At 37.3% G+C, this 19,680-nt stretch overlaps 1 protein-coding gene across 5 annotated transcripts in view; it reads left to right on the top strand.

Moving 5' to 3' along the window:
* Positions 1-2,270: 2,270 nt before the first annotated feature.
* The window catches only part of LOC110030236, a 36,685-nt gene continuing 19,275 nt past the window's right edge, over positions 2,271-19,680 (top strand). For 4 of the 5 annotated variants that reach the window (XM_020732858.1, XM_020732865.1, XM_020732881.1 and 1 more), the window contains exons 1-7: positions 2,271-2,944; positions 12,287-12,428; positions 12,500-12,793; positions 12,894-13,047; positions 13,121-14,068; positions 14,177-14,415; positions 14,506-14,579. In XM_020732858.1, the coding sequence (XP_020588517.1) occupies positions 2,892-2,944; positions 12,287-12,428; positions 12,500-12,793; positions 12,894-13,047; positions 13,121-14,068; positions 14,177-14,415; positions 14,506-14,579 (1,904 nt within the window). In that variant the 5' untranslated portion in view covers positions 2,271-2,891. Of the gene's footprint in view, positions 2,945-12,286; positions 12,429-12,499; positions 12,794-12,893; positions 13,048-13,120; positions 14,069-14,176; positions 14,416-14,505; positions 14,580-19,680 lie in introns of those variants that run through there. The other variant, XM_020732888.1, reaches the window with a different exon arrangement.

Consider the following 19,680-nt stretch of genomic DNA (forward strand, 5'->3'; position numbering starts at 1 on the left):
TTGTTGAGCCATCGACATGAAATTGTGATGGAGTTCTTTGGGCATAAATTAAATGTTTGGAGCCTTCAGCTGTAAATTGCGCAGTTTGGAGACCTCCATAAATAAAAACTCCTATAATTTTTGCTATCTAAGTTGAATTACAGAGAAAATCTAGTTAAAATTCCATCATGCATCAATCCTTTTTAAAAAAAGGAAAAAAATCATTATATTAATCAAAATAACTTAAATGTTGATTATGACATTTCGACGTAGAGGTAGGGTCAGCTTGAAATTGACATGAATAGTGTTGAATCCAGAAATGTTCGAGAGACTCACCCAAAAAATAGAACGTGCAATAGAGAAAAAGTGAGGAGAAAGACAATTACGATCATAGAAAGCGCGTAACCTTTTTATTGAAAAATGACCCACTATTTATAAGCATAAGGGTATGGATTTTGAAATTATAAGTTTGCCCTCTAATCATTAGTTTTTGACATGGTCCATTTAATATATTTGATATATGATATATTACATATATCAAATATATTAAATAACAAGTGGACTCATCCGATTGACACGGGCTTCGACAATCAATGACCGTTGCAGTCGATCGTTTTCCTTTCTTACGCCTCGTTGGCTTCCAATCGGTCGTCATGCCACGGTTCAACCGATTTTCTATAGACCGATCGTTATACTTTAAATGAGTTGATCATTAAGCTACTTTTGGGGAACTTTTTCTATCCAGAGATTGTCGACCGATCTGCTGATGCCTCTATTCGTCATCATTTTACTTGACCATTGGATTACTTTGAGATTTGTGCTGGCATATTTTTAAAATACAAATAGATTTAGTACCGTTATAAATCTGCTCGTGGCTTGGTACATTCAATTTCAAGTCAAGTCCGGCTCGAAATTGAAACGAGCGGACTCAAATCGAATTATATTTATTTTAGCTCGAAAATGACCCGATCAACTTTTGGGCATAAATTAAATGTTTGGAGCCTTCAGTTGTAAATTGCACAGTTTGGAGACCTCCATATATAAAAACTCCTATAATTTTTGCTATCTAAGTTGAATTACAGAGAAAATCTAGTTAAAATTCCATCATGCATCAATCCTTTTTAAAAAAAAGGAAAAAAATCATTATATTAATCAAAATAACTTAAATGTTGATTATGACATTTCGACGTAGAGTTAGGGTCAACTTGAAATTGACATGAATAGTGTTGAATCCAGAAATGTTCGAGAGGCTCACCCAAAAAATAGAACGTGCAATAGAGAAAGAGAGAGGAGAAAGACAGTTACGATCAATAGAAAGCGCATAACCTTTTTATTGAAAAATGACCCACTATTTATAAGCATAAGGGTATGGATTTTGAAATTATAAGTTTGCCCTCTAATCATTAGTTTTTGACATGGTCCATTTAATATATTACATATATCAAATATATTAAATAACAAGTGGACTTATCCGATTGACACGGGCTTCGACAATCAATGACCGTTGCAGTCGATCGTTTTCCTTTCTTACGCCTCGTTGGCTTCCAATCGGTCGTCATGCCACGGTTCGACCGATTTTCTATAGACCGATCGTTATACTTTTAAATGAGTTGATCATTAAGCTACTTTTGGGGAACTTTTTCTACCCTGAGATTGTCGACCGATCTGCTGATGCCTCTATTTGTCATCATTTTACTTGACCATTAGATTACTTTGAGATTTGTGTTGACATATTTTTTAAATACATATAGATTTAGGCGGTTATAAATCTGCCTGTGGCTTGGTACATTCAATTTCAAGCCAAGTCGGCTTGAAATTGAATCATGCTCGATCCGGCTCGAAATCGAAACGAGCTGACTCAAATCAAGTTATATTTATTTTAGCTCGAAAATGACCCGATCAACTCAATATTGAAAGTAACCGGCTCAAATTAAATTATCTGCTCATTTATTTCTATCCGATTCCGATCGGAACTAATATTAAAGTCGCCTTTTGAGCGGTTAACTATCCTCCAGCTAAATTAACAACTTATCGGGAGGCCCGCCCCGCAATATAATAAATCGCGATTTTATTCTCCGCATCACATCGGGATCAAACGACGCTATCGTGAACCATCACCAGCCTGGATAACCAATCCTCAGGCGCATCTGCTTCGTGGGTCCCACACATTATACGCGTCCCCCGCTTTTCTGCACATCCCAAATAAGCCAAGCCCCCGTCCGTCATTTATATATATAAATAAATGCATATATACATAAATTTTTTTTTTTTAATTTGAATCAGTGGGCTTGCTTAAGCTGTTTCGTGTTCTACGGCAGTCACTTGATCCCACCGCCTTCCATTCCGCCGCTTTCCATCCCGCGACGGCGAAGCCGAACGCATTTTCTGTCTTCTTCCCGAATCAACTCCGGTTTCTCACGAGACTATCTTCACTCCAGTCTATATCTTCTTCGAGTTCTGTGTTCCTTGCATGTCCAATTGGGATGCCCTAATTCTCGCTCGGGCGCAGATCTTGGGAGAGGGAGGTTGAGATTGTGATATCGGATTGTCATTTTGGTAAGGATTGTGACAGATTTCGTTTGACGACACCCTTGCGACGTGTCGGAGACGAGTGGTATCGTTTAAACCCCCCGCCTTGCAAGCCAAGCAATTCCATGCACTTTTGACCTGTGGGATGGTGTAGAAATTGAGAGCCTCTGGAGTGGGGGAGAGCGAGGAGGGAGTTTAATTGGCTCTACCTCTGTATGAATTAACTTCTTCGGCTTGATTTGAGGTTTCTAGAATTGAGGAGGGTACTTTGTTTGCCGTCTTTATTATGTGTTTCTATTATCCCTGTTTTGTACTTTTTCGATTGAATTTGGACTTCAGTTGCTGTTTTCGCAAGACTATGGTTGGTGTGCGTTTGTGATGCAATGGGAAGCTGCGGTGATCGGCATTTTTTTCCTCTAACGAGTTTGCAGATTGGGTAAGTAAGCTTGGAATTGGTGGTTTTTTTTTCTTTGTTTTGCGTGTTGATAATTCTTATCGGAGAGTTTGAAAGATTTTGGGGATGGGAGTTTTAGTTGTTATTTGAGAAAAAGAAGGAGGATATGAAGACTTGTTTCCATTGTTCTTCATATCCTTCTTCTTTAGAACCTTAATCGAACTCTGTGCCGGTTTAAAGCTGAGCATAAATTAAGAAATGGATTGAATTTGGGATACTTATTGAACCTCATCTCTGTTTTTAATGGGATATTTAGGAGCGCTATTCGGTTGTGTTCTGGACGTATGTCGCTTGTTTGTCGATGGTGGTCAGTAACTTGTCTAACGTCTATTCGCACAAAAAATGAGTTGTGTGCATGAAAATTCTAATTCCTCCCAGTTTACTTCAAAAAGAGGGACCCTTGCTCTGGTAGCTGACGTCCAAAACAGATTTGTTTTTCCTGCATAGATAATTTTCCTAGCTAAATTGATGAATACTATATGTTTTTTTTCCCGTACTCTTTCCTTTACGCTTCCCTCCTTTTCTTTTGATTCCTCTTTTGCTCTTCCTTTTGCTATATTGGTTGTTGATAACTCTACATTCACTTTATTACCCTTGTTCTAATTTTCTTATTTCCTTCATGTACTATTTGCTCCAATGGCACTCATGCTTTTGTCATACTTTTCCAATAAGTTTTGTCCTAACATAATGTTACAATCTTGAGCCATAAATGTGACTTGAAGATCAAAGAATGTAAAAGAAAAGGATCTATCCTTGGCTTGATTTGTTCTCAAATTGAATTTAAGAAATCAACAAGTGAGACTGGATCAAATAGCTTTGATATTTGCATATAGATAACCATGAGTTAATTCAAGATGATATTAATATGTAGGTATGCGAGTGAGTATTTGTGTGTATATGTAATGTACGCATCGACATAGAGGAAAATATTTTTTGATGTTTGTGAGATTCAATCCCATAACCCAAACAACTTTTAAAGGTCATTATTAACTGAGTCAATAGATGTTTGTCTTCACACTACATGCAAGCTAGACTATTTTTTTTAGAAAATAACTGAACTTTTGGTGTCCATAATCAAGTTTGGACCAAATTTGAGGAGCTAGGCTCGGCTCCATTTGATAACGAACCAATTGAATTAGTGCAATGTTGAGAGTTATGTATAATAAGAGGGTTTTATCAGATTTATTTGTAAAACATTGTAACCCCTATTTAAACAAATATACTAAATGAAATAGAGAATTTTTGGCTTATTCACTTTCAATTTCGTATCAGAGCCAATCCTAGCCGCCCGCATCGATCGCATCCCGCGCTTGCTGTTTGCATCGATCGCCGCTCCCGTTCTTCAGGGCCCACAACTCGTGCTTCTATCCGCGACATACAAAGTTAGGCCCCGTTTGGGACAGCTTAAATGTGCGGTTGCGTACGACGCCAACCGTCGCCTTCTAAGCCGTTGCCCTTCAGGTTGCCGCCCTCGAGTTCGTCGCCCTCCCGACTTCCACCCTCTAGGCCGCCGTTGCCGCCGTCTGACTAGGCAGTCACAATCGTTTATCCAGTCCGCCGCCGCGTAGCCTCCTTTCCAGGCCGCTGCTGCCTCCTTTGCAGGTCGCCGTCGTCGCCTTTGCAGGCCGCCGTCGTCGCCTTTGCAGGACGCTGTCGCCGCCTCCTTTCCAATCCGCCGCACAAAGAAGAACCCAATCTTGATGATGATATATATCAAAATCAAGTCTAAAGGAGGAAGGGAATTGTTCATGGTTTGTATGATCTAGAAGAGAGTCTAGGTGATTGAAGATGACGGGAGATGGAGATGGTGTCGGGAGTAAAGGATTGAATCTTCTGGGAAGGATTGATCCTGAGGTCCTGAAGGTCCTTTTAGGGCTAATACAGGGAGCTAGTGCTTGGCAGGAACCGCGACTCCAACACAACTTCGATGACAGTGAAGCTGGATCTCCCTTTGAAGTTTGATGGACTGGCCACTTATCTGAGTTGGTCATGTCGGATTGAGGCGACTTTAGTAGGGAATAGATATCTGATGCTTGTGAGTTTGGCAAGCTCACTAGGAGCTGATATGTTAGTTATGGGAAAAGGAGCTCTGATGTATTTGATTTGATACATTAAGAAGTATGGGCCATTGTCCTACTAATTCTATTAATGATTGTCATTATATTGTTACGTTTATTGATTGTTTTTCTTGTGTTATCTGGATATGCTTGATTAAATAGAAGTGTGAGGTAGCTGCTTGCTTTAAAGATTTCAACGAAGCAATCCAGACCCAATATGGGCAGTTGTGAAGACGCTGAGATTTAATAATGAGACAAAATATATCAACAAAGCATTTAAGGTCTACCTGTCAGCCCAAGATATACAACACCAAACCACATGCACATACTCACCAGCACAACATGAAGTAGCAGAGAGAAAGAATCAACATCTTCTAGACGTAGCCCAGAACATGATGATGACAATGAATGTCCCACATCACTTATGGGGTAAGGAGTGTTGATAGCAGTTCAGTTGATTAACATGATGCTCGTCCTCAAGAATACTGGAGTAGAAGTCCATTTGTCAGATGTTGAAAGGAGCAAATAGTGGATCCTTCCATTGAAGGTATTTGAATGTGTTTGTTTTGTGAAAGAAAACATACCATCTGTAGGAAAGTTGGATCTCAGAGCTGTGAAATGTGTATTCGTGGGTTATTCTACTACTCAGAAGGGTTGTGTCTGTTGTGAAAAATGACGACAATAAAATAAAAAATGAAACGAGTAAAATTGCACGCAGAAAAAAATATCAGAGCGATACATAAATTTATGTGGTTCGACAAATTTGTCTACGTCCACGGAGCTGCAGAGGATTTTATTTCTTCAAGGAATTACACCATCAAACGCCTAAACATTACAAGAAAATCGCTATTTTCTTTTCTCTCTTCCTCTCTCTTTTCCTCTCTTTCTCTTATATCTCAAGAAGACTTGACTTTGCCTTGCTTGACTTTTGGCTTTTGCTTATCTTGTGGCTTTTGCTTGGCTTGACTTGACTTCTCCTTTAAGCTAAAATAGACTATTTATAAAAACCATGAGAGCGGTAGGTGGGAAGTAAGTGAGCGGTATGTGGGAAAGTAGGTGAGCAGTCAGTGAGATTTTTAATTAGGAAGCTAATTAAATTGTGGTAGACCGGGTCTCCACATTACCCCACTTGGAGACTGGGACACTGATTGTATCACCTACTGACTGCATCATCTACTAGTTGTACTAACTTTTTTCTCAAATATGATATCCCTCACCTCTGCAACTCGAATCCCCTGTCTTCATGCCAGAATACCAGTTGAAGTTGAGCATAACTTCAACTTCTTATGAGTAACATCCTCAGTTGACATATCACCGTCAACGTAGCCTTGTACCACCAAGGTCTTTCCTGGGTTACTCCTGTATCTGCTTATAACTCGCACTACATGAGTCGCACTACATGAGTAATATCCTGCCCCTGTTGAAAGCTCTTTTCAACAAGTCCAGCCTTATACCTCTTACTGTCACTAAACACATTCTTCACTCGGTACACCTACTTGTTGCGCAATGTCTTCTCCTTGGTGGAAGTTCTGCCAGCTCCCAAGTCTGATTCTCTGGCAGAGAATCCGTTTCTTTCTTCTTGGTCAGCTCCCACTTGCTCGAATTCTCATCTTGCAAGATTTCTTCATAACTCTGTGGTTCTCCACCATTTGTCTGTACAAATTTTGATTTTCCTGCCTTTGACGCTCTACCACTTTTTAGGAAATTAACCTTCTTCAGCTTTCTCATAATACATCTTTGACTCATATGTCATCGCATGAGTAAACATGTAGTCATATATAGTGTGTCAGTTTTCTTACCCTGAGCCAGTACTAATGCTCATTTGGTAACATTCCAGGTGTCATTTGAGAACACTACCGAATGACCACCATTATGGAGCTGCCCAATAGAGATGAGGTTTTTTTTTTTCAACTCAGGAACGTGTTTGACCATTTGCAAAGTCCATTTGCTCTTGTTAGGGAGTGCAATATCAACGTCTTCCATCCCCACAACATTCAGAGCTTTTCCATCAGTTAGATATATCTTTCCAAAGTTACCTGCAACATAATTTCACATTAACTCTCGACGGGAAGATGTATGGAAGGAAGCCCCTGAATCCAATTTCTAGTCATCAACAGATCTGTGAACTGCCAGCAATAATGCATTATGTATTTCTTCAGTTACAACATTAGCGTCATCATTCTACTTCCTTTTAGGATTCATGTAGTTCATTTTTATGTGGCTAGTCTTGCCACAATTCCAGCAGGTTGCCTGCTGATCAGACTTTAATTTTGATCTTCTTTTGTTTGAGTTTCTGTCATGTGATCTCTCTCTGGAATCAACATTCAGCGCTGAACTTGAACACGAGGCCTCACCGGAATTCTTTCTGCGCACCTCCTCAGCCAAAATCAAATCACGAATATCATCATATTTCAGCTTAGATTTACCTGCAGAACTACTAACTGTCATCCTCATGGCTTCCCAGTTATTTGACAATGAAGCCAACAATATCAACGCACGTATCTCATCATCAAAATCAATTTGATAATTGATTTGTGATAGTATTGAAATCATTTAGGTGTTGTACAACAGACGTACCTTCCGTCATCTTCAGATTGATAAACTTATTCATCAGATATATCTTGTTATTCGCCGATGGCTTCTCAAAAATACCTGATAAAGCTGCCATGAGATCTGCAGCAGTCATTTCCTTGATGACGTTGTGGGCAACCGATCTTGACAGGGGTAATCGTTAATCGTATAACCCCAGAACCTATTGATCCAATTGTTTTCATTCCGCCTCATTCATCTTTTTTGGTCATTTTTTTAGTAACGGAAGATGAAGTTTCTTCCCATAGAGGTAGTCATCTATCTGCATCCTCCAATAAACAAAATTTGTGCCATTGAACTTCTCGATCCCCTATATCACCCATTGTTCTTCCTTAGATTTGAACACAAACCCTGATACCAATTGTTGTGAAAAATGACTACAATAAAACAAAAAAATGGAACGAGTGAAATTGGACACAGAAAAAAAACACCAGAGCGAACACAAATTTACGTGGTTCGACAAATTTGCCTATATCCACGGAGCTGCAGAGGATTTTATTTCTTTGAGAAATTACACCGTTGAGCACCTCGATGTTACAAGAAAATATTAATTTTCTTCTCACTCTTTCTCTCTCTCTCTTCATCTCTTTCTCTTAGCTCTCAAGAGGACTTGACTTGATATTGCTTGGCTTTTGGCTTTTGCTTGGCTTGACTTCTCCTTTAAGCCAAAAGAGGCTATTTTTTGAAATCATGAGAGCGGTATGTGAGACGTAGGTGAGCGGTAAGTGTGAAAGTAGGTGAGCGCTGGTGAGATTCTTAATTAGGAAGTTAATTAAATTGTGGAGGACCGGGCCTCCACATTACCCAACATGATTGAGCATAAACTCTTTGTGAGTATTAATGTGTCACTCAGAGAGTTTGAACCATATTACACTCTATAGGTGAATTCACTTTCGGTGACTTAGCAGACATCGACGATATGAGGCAGAAGAAAGTGAGTAGTAGCGGTGATGAAGTGATACAAGTGGGAGCAGTGCCATGTCCTGTGATGTGGGATGAATCATTTAAGGAGACAAAAATCGTGAAGACTGACCCCAGAGTTGGAGGGATTTATGCTAAAGGTGAGCTAAGGGTGTATATTCAGAGGGAAAAACAAATCGAGGGAACAGAGTCTGTAGTGCCAACAAGTTCCTTGTCTCGACCTTCCCCAACTTTTGAGACACCTGCACCATCCACCTTTGATTCAAAGCTCCTAGGTGATATTATTCCTCATCTGTCCACTTCTACCCCCAACGTTAAAGAGAATCTCTCGCAGCCATACGAGACATCATTCTGATCGTTTTGGGTGGGAACTTGACATTGCGAACTTTATTTCTTATTCTAACATCTCACATTTTCATGGAGTATTCATTGCATCATTGAACTCTGTTTCTAGAGTAAAGTGTTCTTAGGTTGATAAAAAGGATCCCAAGTGGATAGCGGTGATGCATGAAGAGCTTACAACTCCTGATAAAAATTGAACATGGGAGATCGTACCAGTACCAGCAACGAAGAAGGAAGTTTGATGCAAGTGGATTTGCACAGTAAAACAAACTCCAAAAGATAATGCGGAGAAGTACAAAGCATGACTAGTGAAAAAAGAGTACAGTCAGACGTATTACATTAACTACGATATTATTTCTCACCAGTAGCAAAGATGAGCATGGTAAGGACTCTCTGACTGTGAATGGTAGATAGAGGTTCCACCAATTGGATGTGAATTATGCTTTTCTTTATAGAGAGCTACTGGAGGAGGTATATATGGAGATACCACCCAGATTCAATACATCCCATACAGTGGGTAAGGTGTGTAGGCTCAGGAAGTCACTGTATGACTTAGAACAGACTCCTTGAGCCTAGTTTGATAAGTTTAGAATGTCAATGGTTGACATGATATATCAGCAGATCAATAAAGATAACACAGTGTTCTTTCAACAACATGAGGATCACACTACCATACTTGTTGTGTATGTGGATGACATAATTATCACTAGTGATGATGAGACCGAGATTGCTCAATTGAAGAGAACATTGGGGAAACAATTTGAAGTATCCGTGACAACTCAGATATCTTCTTGGGATTGAAGTTGCTCATGGACTTGAGGGGATGGTCCTATCCCAATGAAACTATGTATTAGATATTTTCACGGAGACAGGTATGCGATGGTGCAGTACCATAGGTTGGTGGGCCACCTGATCCATTTGTGTTACACTCGACCCGATATTTCATTTGTAGTAAGTGTGGTGAGCCGCTACATACATGATTCAAGGAAGGGTCATATGGGTGCATTGTATGAGATTCTGAGGCATTTGAAGAGTGCACTTGAGAAATGATTGATATTCAAGAAGAATGTGCATGTAGATATTGAGGGCTTTTGTGATTCTGACTGAGTAAGTTGTACTGATGACAGACAATCCACATTAGATTACTGCATATTTATAGGTGATAACTTGGTCTCGAGGAAGAGCAAGAAACAACCAGTTGTATCAAGATCAACAATAGAGGCAAAACACAGATCCATGACATTAGGAGTTGCAGAGATGATGTTGCTGAAAACTTTGTTGGTTGAACTCAGAGTGGATCTGGGAACCCAAATGAAGTTGTGGTGTGACAACAAGTCGACAATCAACATTGCTAACAACTGGTGCAAGATGATAGGACCAAATATGTGGAGATTGATAGATTCTTCATCAAGGAGAAGCTGAATAACAGATTATTGAAACTAAGTCATGTAGCTACTGGAGAGAAGAAGGTTGACTGTCTCACTAAAAGGCTTAGTTCAGTGGTGTTAGTTAGATTATGTGATAAGATGGGCTTATTGAATATCTTTTGCCCATCTTGAGGGGGGAGTGTTGAGAGTTATGTTTAATAAGAGGGTTTTATTAGGTTTATTTGTAGAACGTATTAACCCCTATTTAAACACGCATGCTGAATGAAATATATAATTTTTGGCTTATTCCCTTTCAATTTGCAGATCTTGAGCTAAGGTTGGATCAATTTGATATTAGATATATGCAGTCTTAGTATTGATATATTTCGCTTAATGTCAGTCTAGTAGGAAAAATGGGCCTCTCCTTATTTGCACTAGCACCCCAATGCTTTGTTTAAGCTATCTCTAGCCATCTAGATGAGCTGCATAATGATGTTTTGTGTTACATATGAAGTTAATTGTTATTTGTTTGGGAGCTTTAGCATTTAAGTTTGATATTTAACTATGTTTAACAGTAGCTTCTCTTCATTTTATTTTCAATCTATTCCTTTGTACTCTCTCATGTCATGATTTGACAACTCTTCTAGCCTTGTCATATGTATGTAGTTCTCTATCAAATTTGTATGACGCATTGTTATTTTTTTAATTCATTGATGTTTTACGATTATTTGGGTTGGTGATAGAAGAATCTTGATTTTTTTATTTATTTTAGTATGTGGTTTCATGTTGATGCTTCATCAGCCTTCTACAATCTAGGAATGAGTTCAATCTCTCACTTCTTTTTACTATTGGGTACAGTGCACATGCTCTGTTGAAGGCACCAGTGGGAAACTAGAAATAACCATGCATGACATGCAATATGATTGTGAATAATGTTGGGTGATGAAAGCACAAAGTGTTCGATCTTTGCCAAAGCAAAGAGCAACATTTGAAGCACAAAACATATGCTTTGGGAATTTTATTTAACATTTATAGACAAATGATTAATGTTGCATAAATGTAAACAAAATCTAATAAATTTTGAAAATTTAAAAATTGTTATGGGGGAATCATTGTTTTATGTTTCGAAGGTGGATGAGGCATAAGGCATGGGCATTTATCTATCATAGGACGAGGAATAAACTTTGAGACATAGGGCATATCCCTGGAATTTTGTATATGAAATATTTCATGATTAAAAATTGAATATGTAAAAAAATATTGGATGGAATTTAAAATTTTGATGTTCATAATCATTTCACTCGTATTCATATCCAAAATCTAGAAGCACAAACATAAACATTGGTGAAGAAGCTGACAATCAAGCATTCAGTTGAGAGGTGCTGACAACGAATCTACACCTAGTACTCTTTCAGAAAAGAAACAACATAGAGGCATTGTGAGCATGCTTGTGGCCGGGTAAAGTGAGAAGTACAGGTTGGTGAGTCGGCATGGACAATATGCATCTAACAAGTCAATGATGGAGCAAAGTTGAATCAAGTGAGGGTGTCAATGTCGAGAAGTTGCATTCTAGTCTGTGATAGAGTGAGCCTAAGTTGGTGTAGCAGAAACAATGATCAAGCAATTTTTTTGAGGAAAAGAGTTAGGGGTGAAATTTTAGGAACTAAATTGGCGAGGGAGTATTGAGCTTGCAGATAGCAGTTTGAGTCCGCTTGAACTTTATTTTGTTTTTGCAAGCTATAGATTTAGCTTTTAGATATTTACTTAATAGATTTAAAGAGAAAAAAAAATTTCGTTGACTTGATCGCTGATTAGGGTTTTCTAAATTTAAAAAGATCATCTAAAATTATTTCATTAAGAAGTTGCGTAATTAGTAACTACCAAACCTGAAGCAAGTATTTATGTGATAATTGATTACTGTTTCATGTCTTTTGGCCCCTTCCACTGGGTCTGATATGTAAATGTTGTAGGAATGCTGATTTATAAGCCACATGCTAAGCTTAATTAAATCTCTAACTGTATTTGGCCTTGTTTTTTCGTTCATGCAGGGATATGCAGTCTTATCTTTCAACCTTGACTCTCTTTCTTCCTCCTGAAAGTAAAAATTTTTTGGTCCTGGTTGACAATAGACCATGGTTGATTGACAAAGATAAGAGGACTGCTTACCTATGGCAACTGATGGTCACCAAGGTTTTTCATTACATTTCTTTCAAGAATTTTGTTTTGGGTGTTATATTTTATTTAATATGTCTTCTTCTCAGTCAAGGTTATCTCCTTTTGCAAACACAAGGTCAAAGAGGGAGCGAAAAATTAGTGTGAGGAAACTTGATTTTCCAAACAACCACAGATTCATACCCATGAAACTAAGAAGAATACATAGGTGGTTCACATTGATTGATGCAGCAACGTATCAAAAGAGAGTACTGCTACCTGTTGAGAAACTTAAGGAGTCTATCTGCTTGAATAAAGAGCTGCAGCATATCTTATATGGCTTTATAGTCTTTGAAGTGGCATGGAATCATGTGCGTGGTATTAATTATTTAAATGAGCTGCAGGTATTGGCGTTGTATTATGATTTTGTTTCCACAGAAATTTAGTTTGCTGTTTATTATGTTCAGAGTTCTTCCTTCTAACATTATTCTTATATCTTTCTAGACTGATACTTGTATGGCATTAGAGGTCAAGCTAATGAAAAGATGGGAATTTGATAGCATTGAACATGCTTTGAACTGCATATCTTCATGGCATTCAGGGACCAACTATGAAAGAGTTATATTACAGGACCATCTTGCTGATGTTGGTAATATTGGTATGTTCAGCAACAAATACATTCAATTGAAACTTTCTATTTTTTATTTTTGCTGAACATAATTATTTTACAGGGGATGTCTTTTATGACGCACAGGAAGATATTTCATCCTTTTCCATTCATAATTCAAATGATGTTGAAATTCAAGATGATAAACTTTCCTATTATCGTTTTTTTGATTCTTCTTGTCTTGATAATCATGACACAACCAACTATACTTATACCCCACCGGCTTTTGGGCCTTATAAGAAGAGAAAGATCATGAAAGTAGGTGATGAAGTTGATGAAATGACTGAGGCATATGATGAAGTTATTTGCTGTTCAAGTTCTGCATTAAAACCCCATAGTCCCAACTGTGATTATGTGGGGTTAAATATTGAGCCAACCACATACAAGGATGGTTTGATTCTCTTCAAATTTAATGATCATGATCTTCCATTTAAGTTGAAAGATATAATAATGCCCGATTTAAGGCTTCTCACTCTGCTGGAGTATGGTCTTCCTTCCTGGGTTATTTTCTTCCAATCATACCCTGTATTCTGCAAGATATACCGCCCATGGATGTGCCCTCTTGCGAGAGCTTTGTATGTCATTATTTCTGTGGTCACTGTTGTTATTGGATTCTATGACTTATATAAGAATGTTCCACTGTTAAAGGCAACTGCCTCTGGCTTGTTTGGGCCTTTGTTTAACTGGATAGAGTCCTGGGAAATGATTTCCAGACTTAAATATTTGGGAACCATGCTATTTCTTCATAACTTTGAGAAAGCCATTAAATGGTTTCTTATGGCCACGAGAGCAGCAAGATCTTTTGTTTCAATTTTAACTAGGCCTATTGCTGCACCTCTAATTGAGCTCTTGGAATTAGGCATTCCCATTTGGAATATATGTCTTGAAACTATTGAGGGCCTTGGCTTAGTAATTTGGGATTTATTGGAGTCTTCATACCATGTGATTTCTGCCTTGCTGCAGATGATACTGTGGCCATTCTGGCTTCTCTGTAGCACCATATCAAGTTTTGGTTTGATTTTAACTGATTCGATTCTTTCTTTCATCTTCTACCTTACCTTTATGTTTTCCTTTTTTTTCACCCATTTTAAATTTATTATGAATTTATTTAATATTGCAGCAAGTTTGATCATATGTCCTATGGTTTGGATTTTTTGGGAGATTTTCATAGCTCCTGTTCGCTTGATCTCTGGAATGGTCAATTTCATAGTGATGATTTCTTGCAATCTCTATTTTCTCATGAGAGACACCTGGTCATCCATGTGTACTTTATTCCAGTTTTCAACAGCAATTCAAGCAACAGAAGTTACCTCTGAAGCTTCCATGTGGCGATCACTTTGGAATGATCTTTTTTCTCAGGTTAGTTGTGTTTGATTATAGCAACTGTCTGATATTGTCCCCATTCATTATTGATATCTGATCTTGGTATGATAATTGTTATTTTTCCAGATTTTTCGTGCACTTCGTAGCATCCTATATGGCTTTGTTGCTTTTTTCACAACCTGCAACAGGCATCGTTTGAGGTAAACTTCTTCAATATGTATATTCGTTTGGATGAGCACTGCCATTCCATTTTTTACATGAGAAGTGATTTTGATTATACAAGACATCTTAGAGTCTAGAATTCTTGCTGTAACTAAATGATACAATGGGTGAAATTCAAGCAGCCAATATTTATGATTCATGGTTTAAAGACTATAATTTAAAACAATCACACTTTTTTTAACATACGCTAGAAAACTTGTAAAAAATTATTTGAAATAGTTATTCAATGATAGTCTAGTTTAAAGAAATTCCAGGAGAGTTTTGAAACAACGAAAACAGGCTTGGATTTAGAAAACTTAAAAAATTTGTTTGAAATAACTATTCATTGATAATCTAGTTTAAGGAAATTCCAACAGAGTTTGAAACTACAAAAAACATGCTTTGATAGAGAAAAAAACTTATAATAAGATTACAAGTGAAGTACTTTAGAAAGTTCTAGAAAAGAAATGTGTTGATATTACTTACATTCATGTTATTGAAGAAATGTATATTAGAGGTGTATCGAACACAAGGGGGATTGATCACTATTTTTCTATTTCAGTTGGATTGCATTAGGAATCGACTTTAAGCCCATATTTCTTTACTTTAGATATATATGCTCTTATCAAATATTTACTGGAGGATTTATCTTGTTATATGCTTTTTGCTGATGATATCCTTCTTAGTGATAAGACTAGATGAAGAGTTCATGAAAAATTTGAATTATGGAGGTTAACTTTAGAGTCTAAAGGTTTTTGTTTGAGTAGATATAGAGCTGAATGTATGGAATGTAATTTTAGTAGTAGTAAATCTAGTTGAGGGGTTGTAACAATTGGTGATCAAGTTATTAAAAGGAGCAAACATTTTATATATATCGGGTCTGTTGTTCAAAGTGATGGTGACTTCGAGTATGATGTTATTAGCAGGATTAAAGTTTGATGGTTGAAGTGGAGGAATGCATCAGAGTATTGTGTGATAGAAAAGGACCACTTAAACTTAAAGGAAAATTTTATAAGGTGGTGAGGCCTGCAATGCTTAATGACACAGAATGTTGGTCTATAAAAGAGAAGCATGAAATTAAGTATTGCTAAGATGAGAATACTTAGGTGGATGAGTGACTTTACACTTAGAAACAAAATGTGAAATGAATGAATATACAAAATGTGAAATGAATATATCCGTGAAAGGGTTAGAGTAGCTCCAGTGGAAGACATTATCAGAGAGAGAGAGTCGCCTTAGCTTGTTTGGTCATGTTAAACGTTGATCATCCGATGGCACAATTAGGGGAGTAGTTGTTTTAGATTTGACTTATGTTAAGAAAGGTAGAGACAGACCTAAAAAGAAATGGGTATGCTGTATAAAAATGATCTTAATTTATTACAACTAAACGTAAATATGACACTTAATAGGACACAATGGAGAAAAAAGATTCGTGTAGCCAACCTCACTTAGTGGTAAGGGCTTGTTGCTGTTGTTGTTTGAATAAAATCAATTACGCTTATAAACCCATTACAAATCATGAAAACAAAATTTTAAGGTAATAAATCACTAAATAAAGAAGTTGAGCTTTGCCTTGGTTTAAGGAGAAGGTTTTCTCAAAAAAATTAAATAGTTGCATTTGCATTGCACTAATGTGTGATCCCAATAATCACAAAACTAAGAGAAACTAAAAAATTTATCAAGCCAAAAATTGAATAGTGCATCCCTCGTGTTTTTTATTTATTGATATCAAATTCCTTGGTCAAAGTTGGCCTCCTTAAAAATCAAGAGTCATAGCTTAAAACTGTAAAACCTTGCATTGTCAAGGCGTGATAATAGCAACGAAGGACAACATGGGTGGGCAGAAGATGATCACTAGAGAACACTACGTGAAGGAATTGCATTGTAGGAACCTAATATTGGTTTTGGTAATGGGATTGAACACTGAAATATGAACTTAATATGCAATCATGAAGGCAACAATCTTGAGAAATAGTAACTAGAATCCCATGAAAACTGATCTCATGTTGGTACAGTAGTTGTAGGGATTCTTCATCAATTTGCTTGATTTGAAATATTTCGCCCTGATAATTTGATTAGTGATATTAGTCAAGCATACCATGGTATAATTGTTGTGCTTCCATTGGTGGCGTGTATAATTTCATCATTTAGGACAGCTTAAAAAATATGACATAACTGTCTAGAAAAAGATTGGATGCAAATTCATAATAAAGAAATTCATAAAGAAGGAGATAGAAAAAGAGCAGATTCAAGTTGTTGATACTAAATTTATGAAATAAAGTCGAAATAAATACAGTGCAATTTAACTAATATCTAGTTTTCTTGGATTTTTCAATTTTTAAGCGTTTTCCCCAATACATTTTATGATTTTAAATGACACTGCATATTTAGCATTCAATACTTATGGGTTGCTACAAGAAACATTCAAGATTTCATTATATCATCACCTTATTACTTGATTTGAATTCTATGTCCCTTATATTCAGATTAACATAATTTTTATAATTATTATAATTAATTATCAATTTTTTGCAAATTTCTCCATACAAATCTTGCAAAAGACTAATATATATATATATATATATATATATATAAACATTCGCGATGTCTCTGCTAGGGTTTACTCCCGTCGCGCCTTCATGGCAACCCGAGCAGCCCTTGTTATCTCTTCGCCGGATCGAAATCGCAGCCTGCTCCTTTGTCATACTTTGTCGTCTGCTCGACTTCGTCGTTTCCTTCTTCACGTTTTGTCTGCCTCGAATTCGTCTGCATTGAATTCGTCTGCTCGACTCCATCTTCTTCGACTTCGCCTCCCTCGGCTTCGCGACTCCGTCTGCTGCGTCGTTTCCACGTCCTTCGTCGTGCCTCGACGAAATCGCAGCCTTCGTCGTCTGCGGCTCTTCTTTGTCGAGGCTGATACGCCGCATCGACCTGTTCGACTGCTCGCGTCGTTCGTAGGCGATAGTTTTGCTCGCCTATTTCCAGTGTCCAACGGCTCCCTAGCTGCTTTGGAGATGTCATCCACGATCTGCTCTTATGCCACTGCACTTGCCGACGACATTCTTATTCTTACTCGTGCTTCCCTTTCAGGTTCAGAGGCTGGTTTTCATATTGGTAAGTCCTGCAATGTTCCTCAATCTTTTCACGAAGCTTTTGAAGGTGGTGGCGATCACACCGTCATAAAAAAATTAGGAAAAAAATGGGAAGCCTGCTCTTATTCTCACAGAGGTTGAAACCAATACTCTCGCGTCCTCCTGGCGTTTTGCTCTAGTAGGAAAATTTTTGTATGGTCACCCAAAACTGGAGATCATTCGGAAAGATTTTGAGGCTATGAAGCTATTGGACAGTTGGAATATTGGTTTACTTGACGGTCGACACATACTGATTCAGTTGTCTCATGATGTCGATTACACTCGCATTTTTTCTCGAAAAGTTATCAAGATCGACAACCATTATATGAAAATTCTGAAGTGGACTGTTAGTTTCGACCCAAAAGCGGAGTCCCCTATCATTTCAGTCTGAATTAAATTCCTGGGGTTAAAATTACATCTGTTCAAGTTGGAAATTCTCTACTCCTTAGCAATTGCTTACGGTAAGCATCTCAGGGTTGATAGTCCTACGTTTGCTGTCACCAGACCCTCTGTGGTTTGTGTGTTAGTTGAGAGGGATATCACTGAACCAGCTCCGGATGAGGTTGTGGATTGGAACAACTCATAACGGGTATTGACAAAAAGTGAAAATTGAATCACACCCTCCTTATTGCTCTTATTGTAGTATGTTTGGCCACAACTTTACTATTTGCTATCGTTTGCATCCTCATCTAAGGCCGAATATCGATAAAGAACGAATATTGATAAAGAACAACCACCTATTGTCCCTGTTGAGAAGATGCAACCCGATCCTTTTCCCAACACCACAATTTCTGAAGAAGAACAACATACTACAGCTACAGATCCAGTTGTGCTTATACTACTCACTGTTATTGAAGAAAACTCACATACATGCCAAGAAACACGAGAAGGCTCTTTTGATCCAATAACAGATCAGCCGGTACAACATGTAGTTGCTTCTAATGTTCAACAATCTGCACATCTCTAACACACTTTATAACAAGATCAGGTGAGCCAATCCTCGGAAGAGGAATGACAAGTCTATTCCAGGAGGAACAAAAAGATTGGAGGCCGACTCTAGCTCGGGAACATTTTAGATGATACATTGGTTACTACTGGGAATGACAATTTTCTTACCAACTTATTAGCTTGCTTCTTCCCCAGAACTAGAGACAGAGTCAAAACCAAATTGGGTTGCTCTCTAGCCACTTGATACTATGTATTTCAACATTTTTGAACATTTTCTTTATGTCTCTAATGTACTTTTATGTATTTTCTAGTTTTGGAACCCCTTGTGGTTTTGATGTTGGTAGGGTGCCATGTTTGGGCCCTCCAACACATTGTATCTGTATCTTTCTTTCTGGTTAATATATTAGCCTTTTTTGGGCTTTATATATATATATATAATTTCTAAAAGGGTGAGATGATGAAAGCAGACAAACAACAACAACAACAACATGGTATGCTTATAAAGATAAACAACCTCATTAAATGAAATTTAACTAAAGGGGCTTAAATGATTGCTGTAATGAATCATGCATTTCTTAATTTAACAAGATAGATGGAGTTTTAACTTTTATATTTCTTTTAATCATTCATCATTAATAAATTTTATAGATGGAGTTTTAACTTTTATATTTCTTTTTAGTCATTCATCATTAAGAATTAACATTAAAATAAATAAATTGCTTTCTCACCTCCGTCATTCTCACCTGTCAACATCTTCAAAATCTTCTTCATCATCTTCAACTGAATCATATTCCTTATTCATTAAATTTCTATAATTTTTTTCAAACAATGACTATATTGCCTTTTTTTATTTTATTCTATATAAAGTTTTATGTTAGCCTATTATGTTACCTTTTTGTTTACTTTTTTTTTTTGCTTTCTTCTTTTAAAAAAATTAAAATGAAGATCTTCTTTCTATAATTATCACAGCAAAAGCCCATTCACATTCTCCAAAACCCTTTCGTCATTCGAGGGCAGACAT

This window comes from Phalaenopsis equestris, unplaced genomic scaffold (assembly GCF_001263595.1).
Source record: "Phalaenopsis equestris unplaced genomic scaffold, ASM126359v1 Scaffold000002, whole genome shotgun sequence".
Classification (NCBI taxonomy): domain Eukaryota; kingdom Viridiplantae; phylum Streptophyta; class Magnoliopsida; order Asparagales; family Orchidaceae; genus Phalaenopsis; species Phalaenopsis equestris.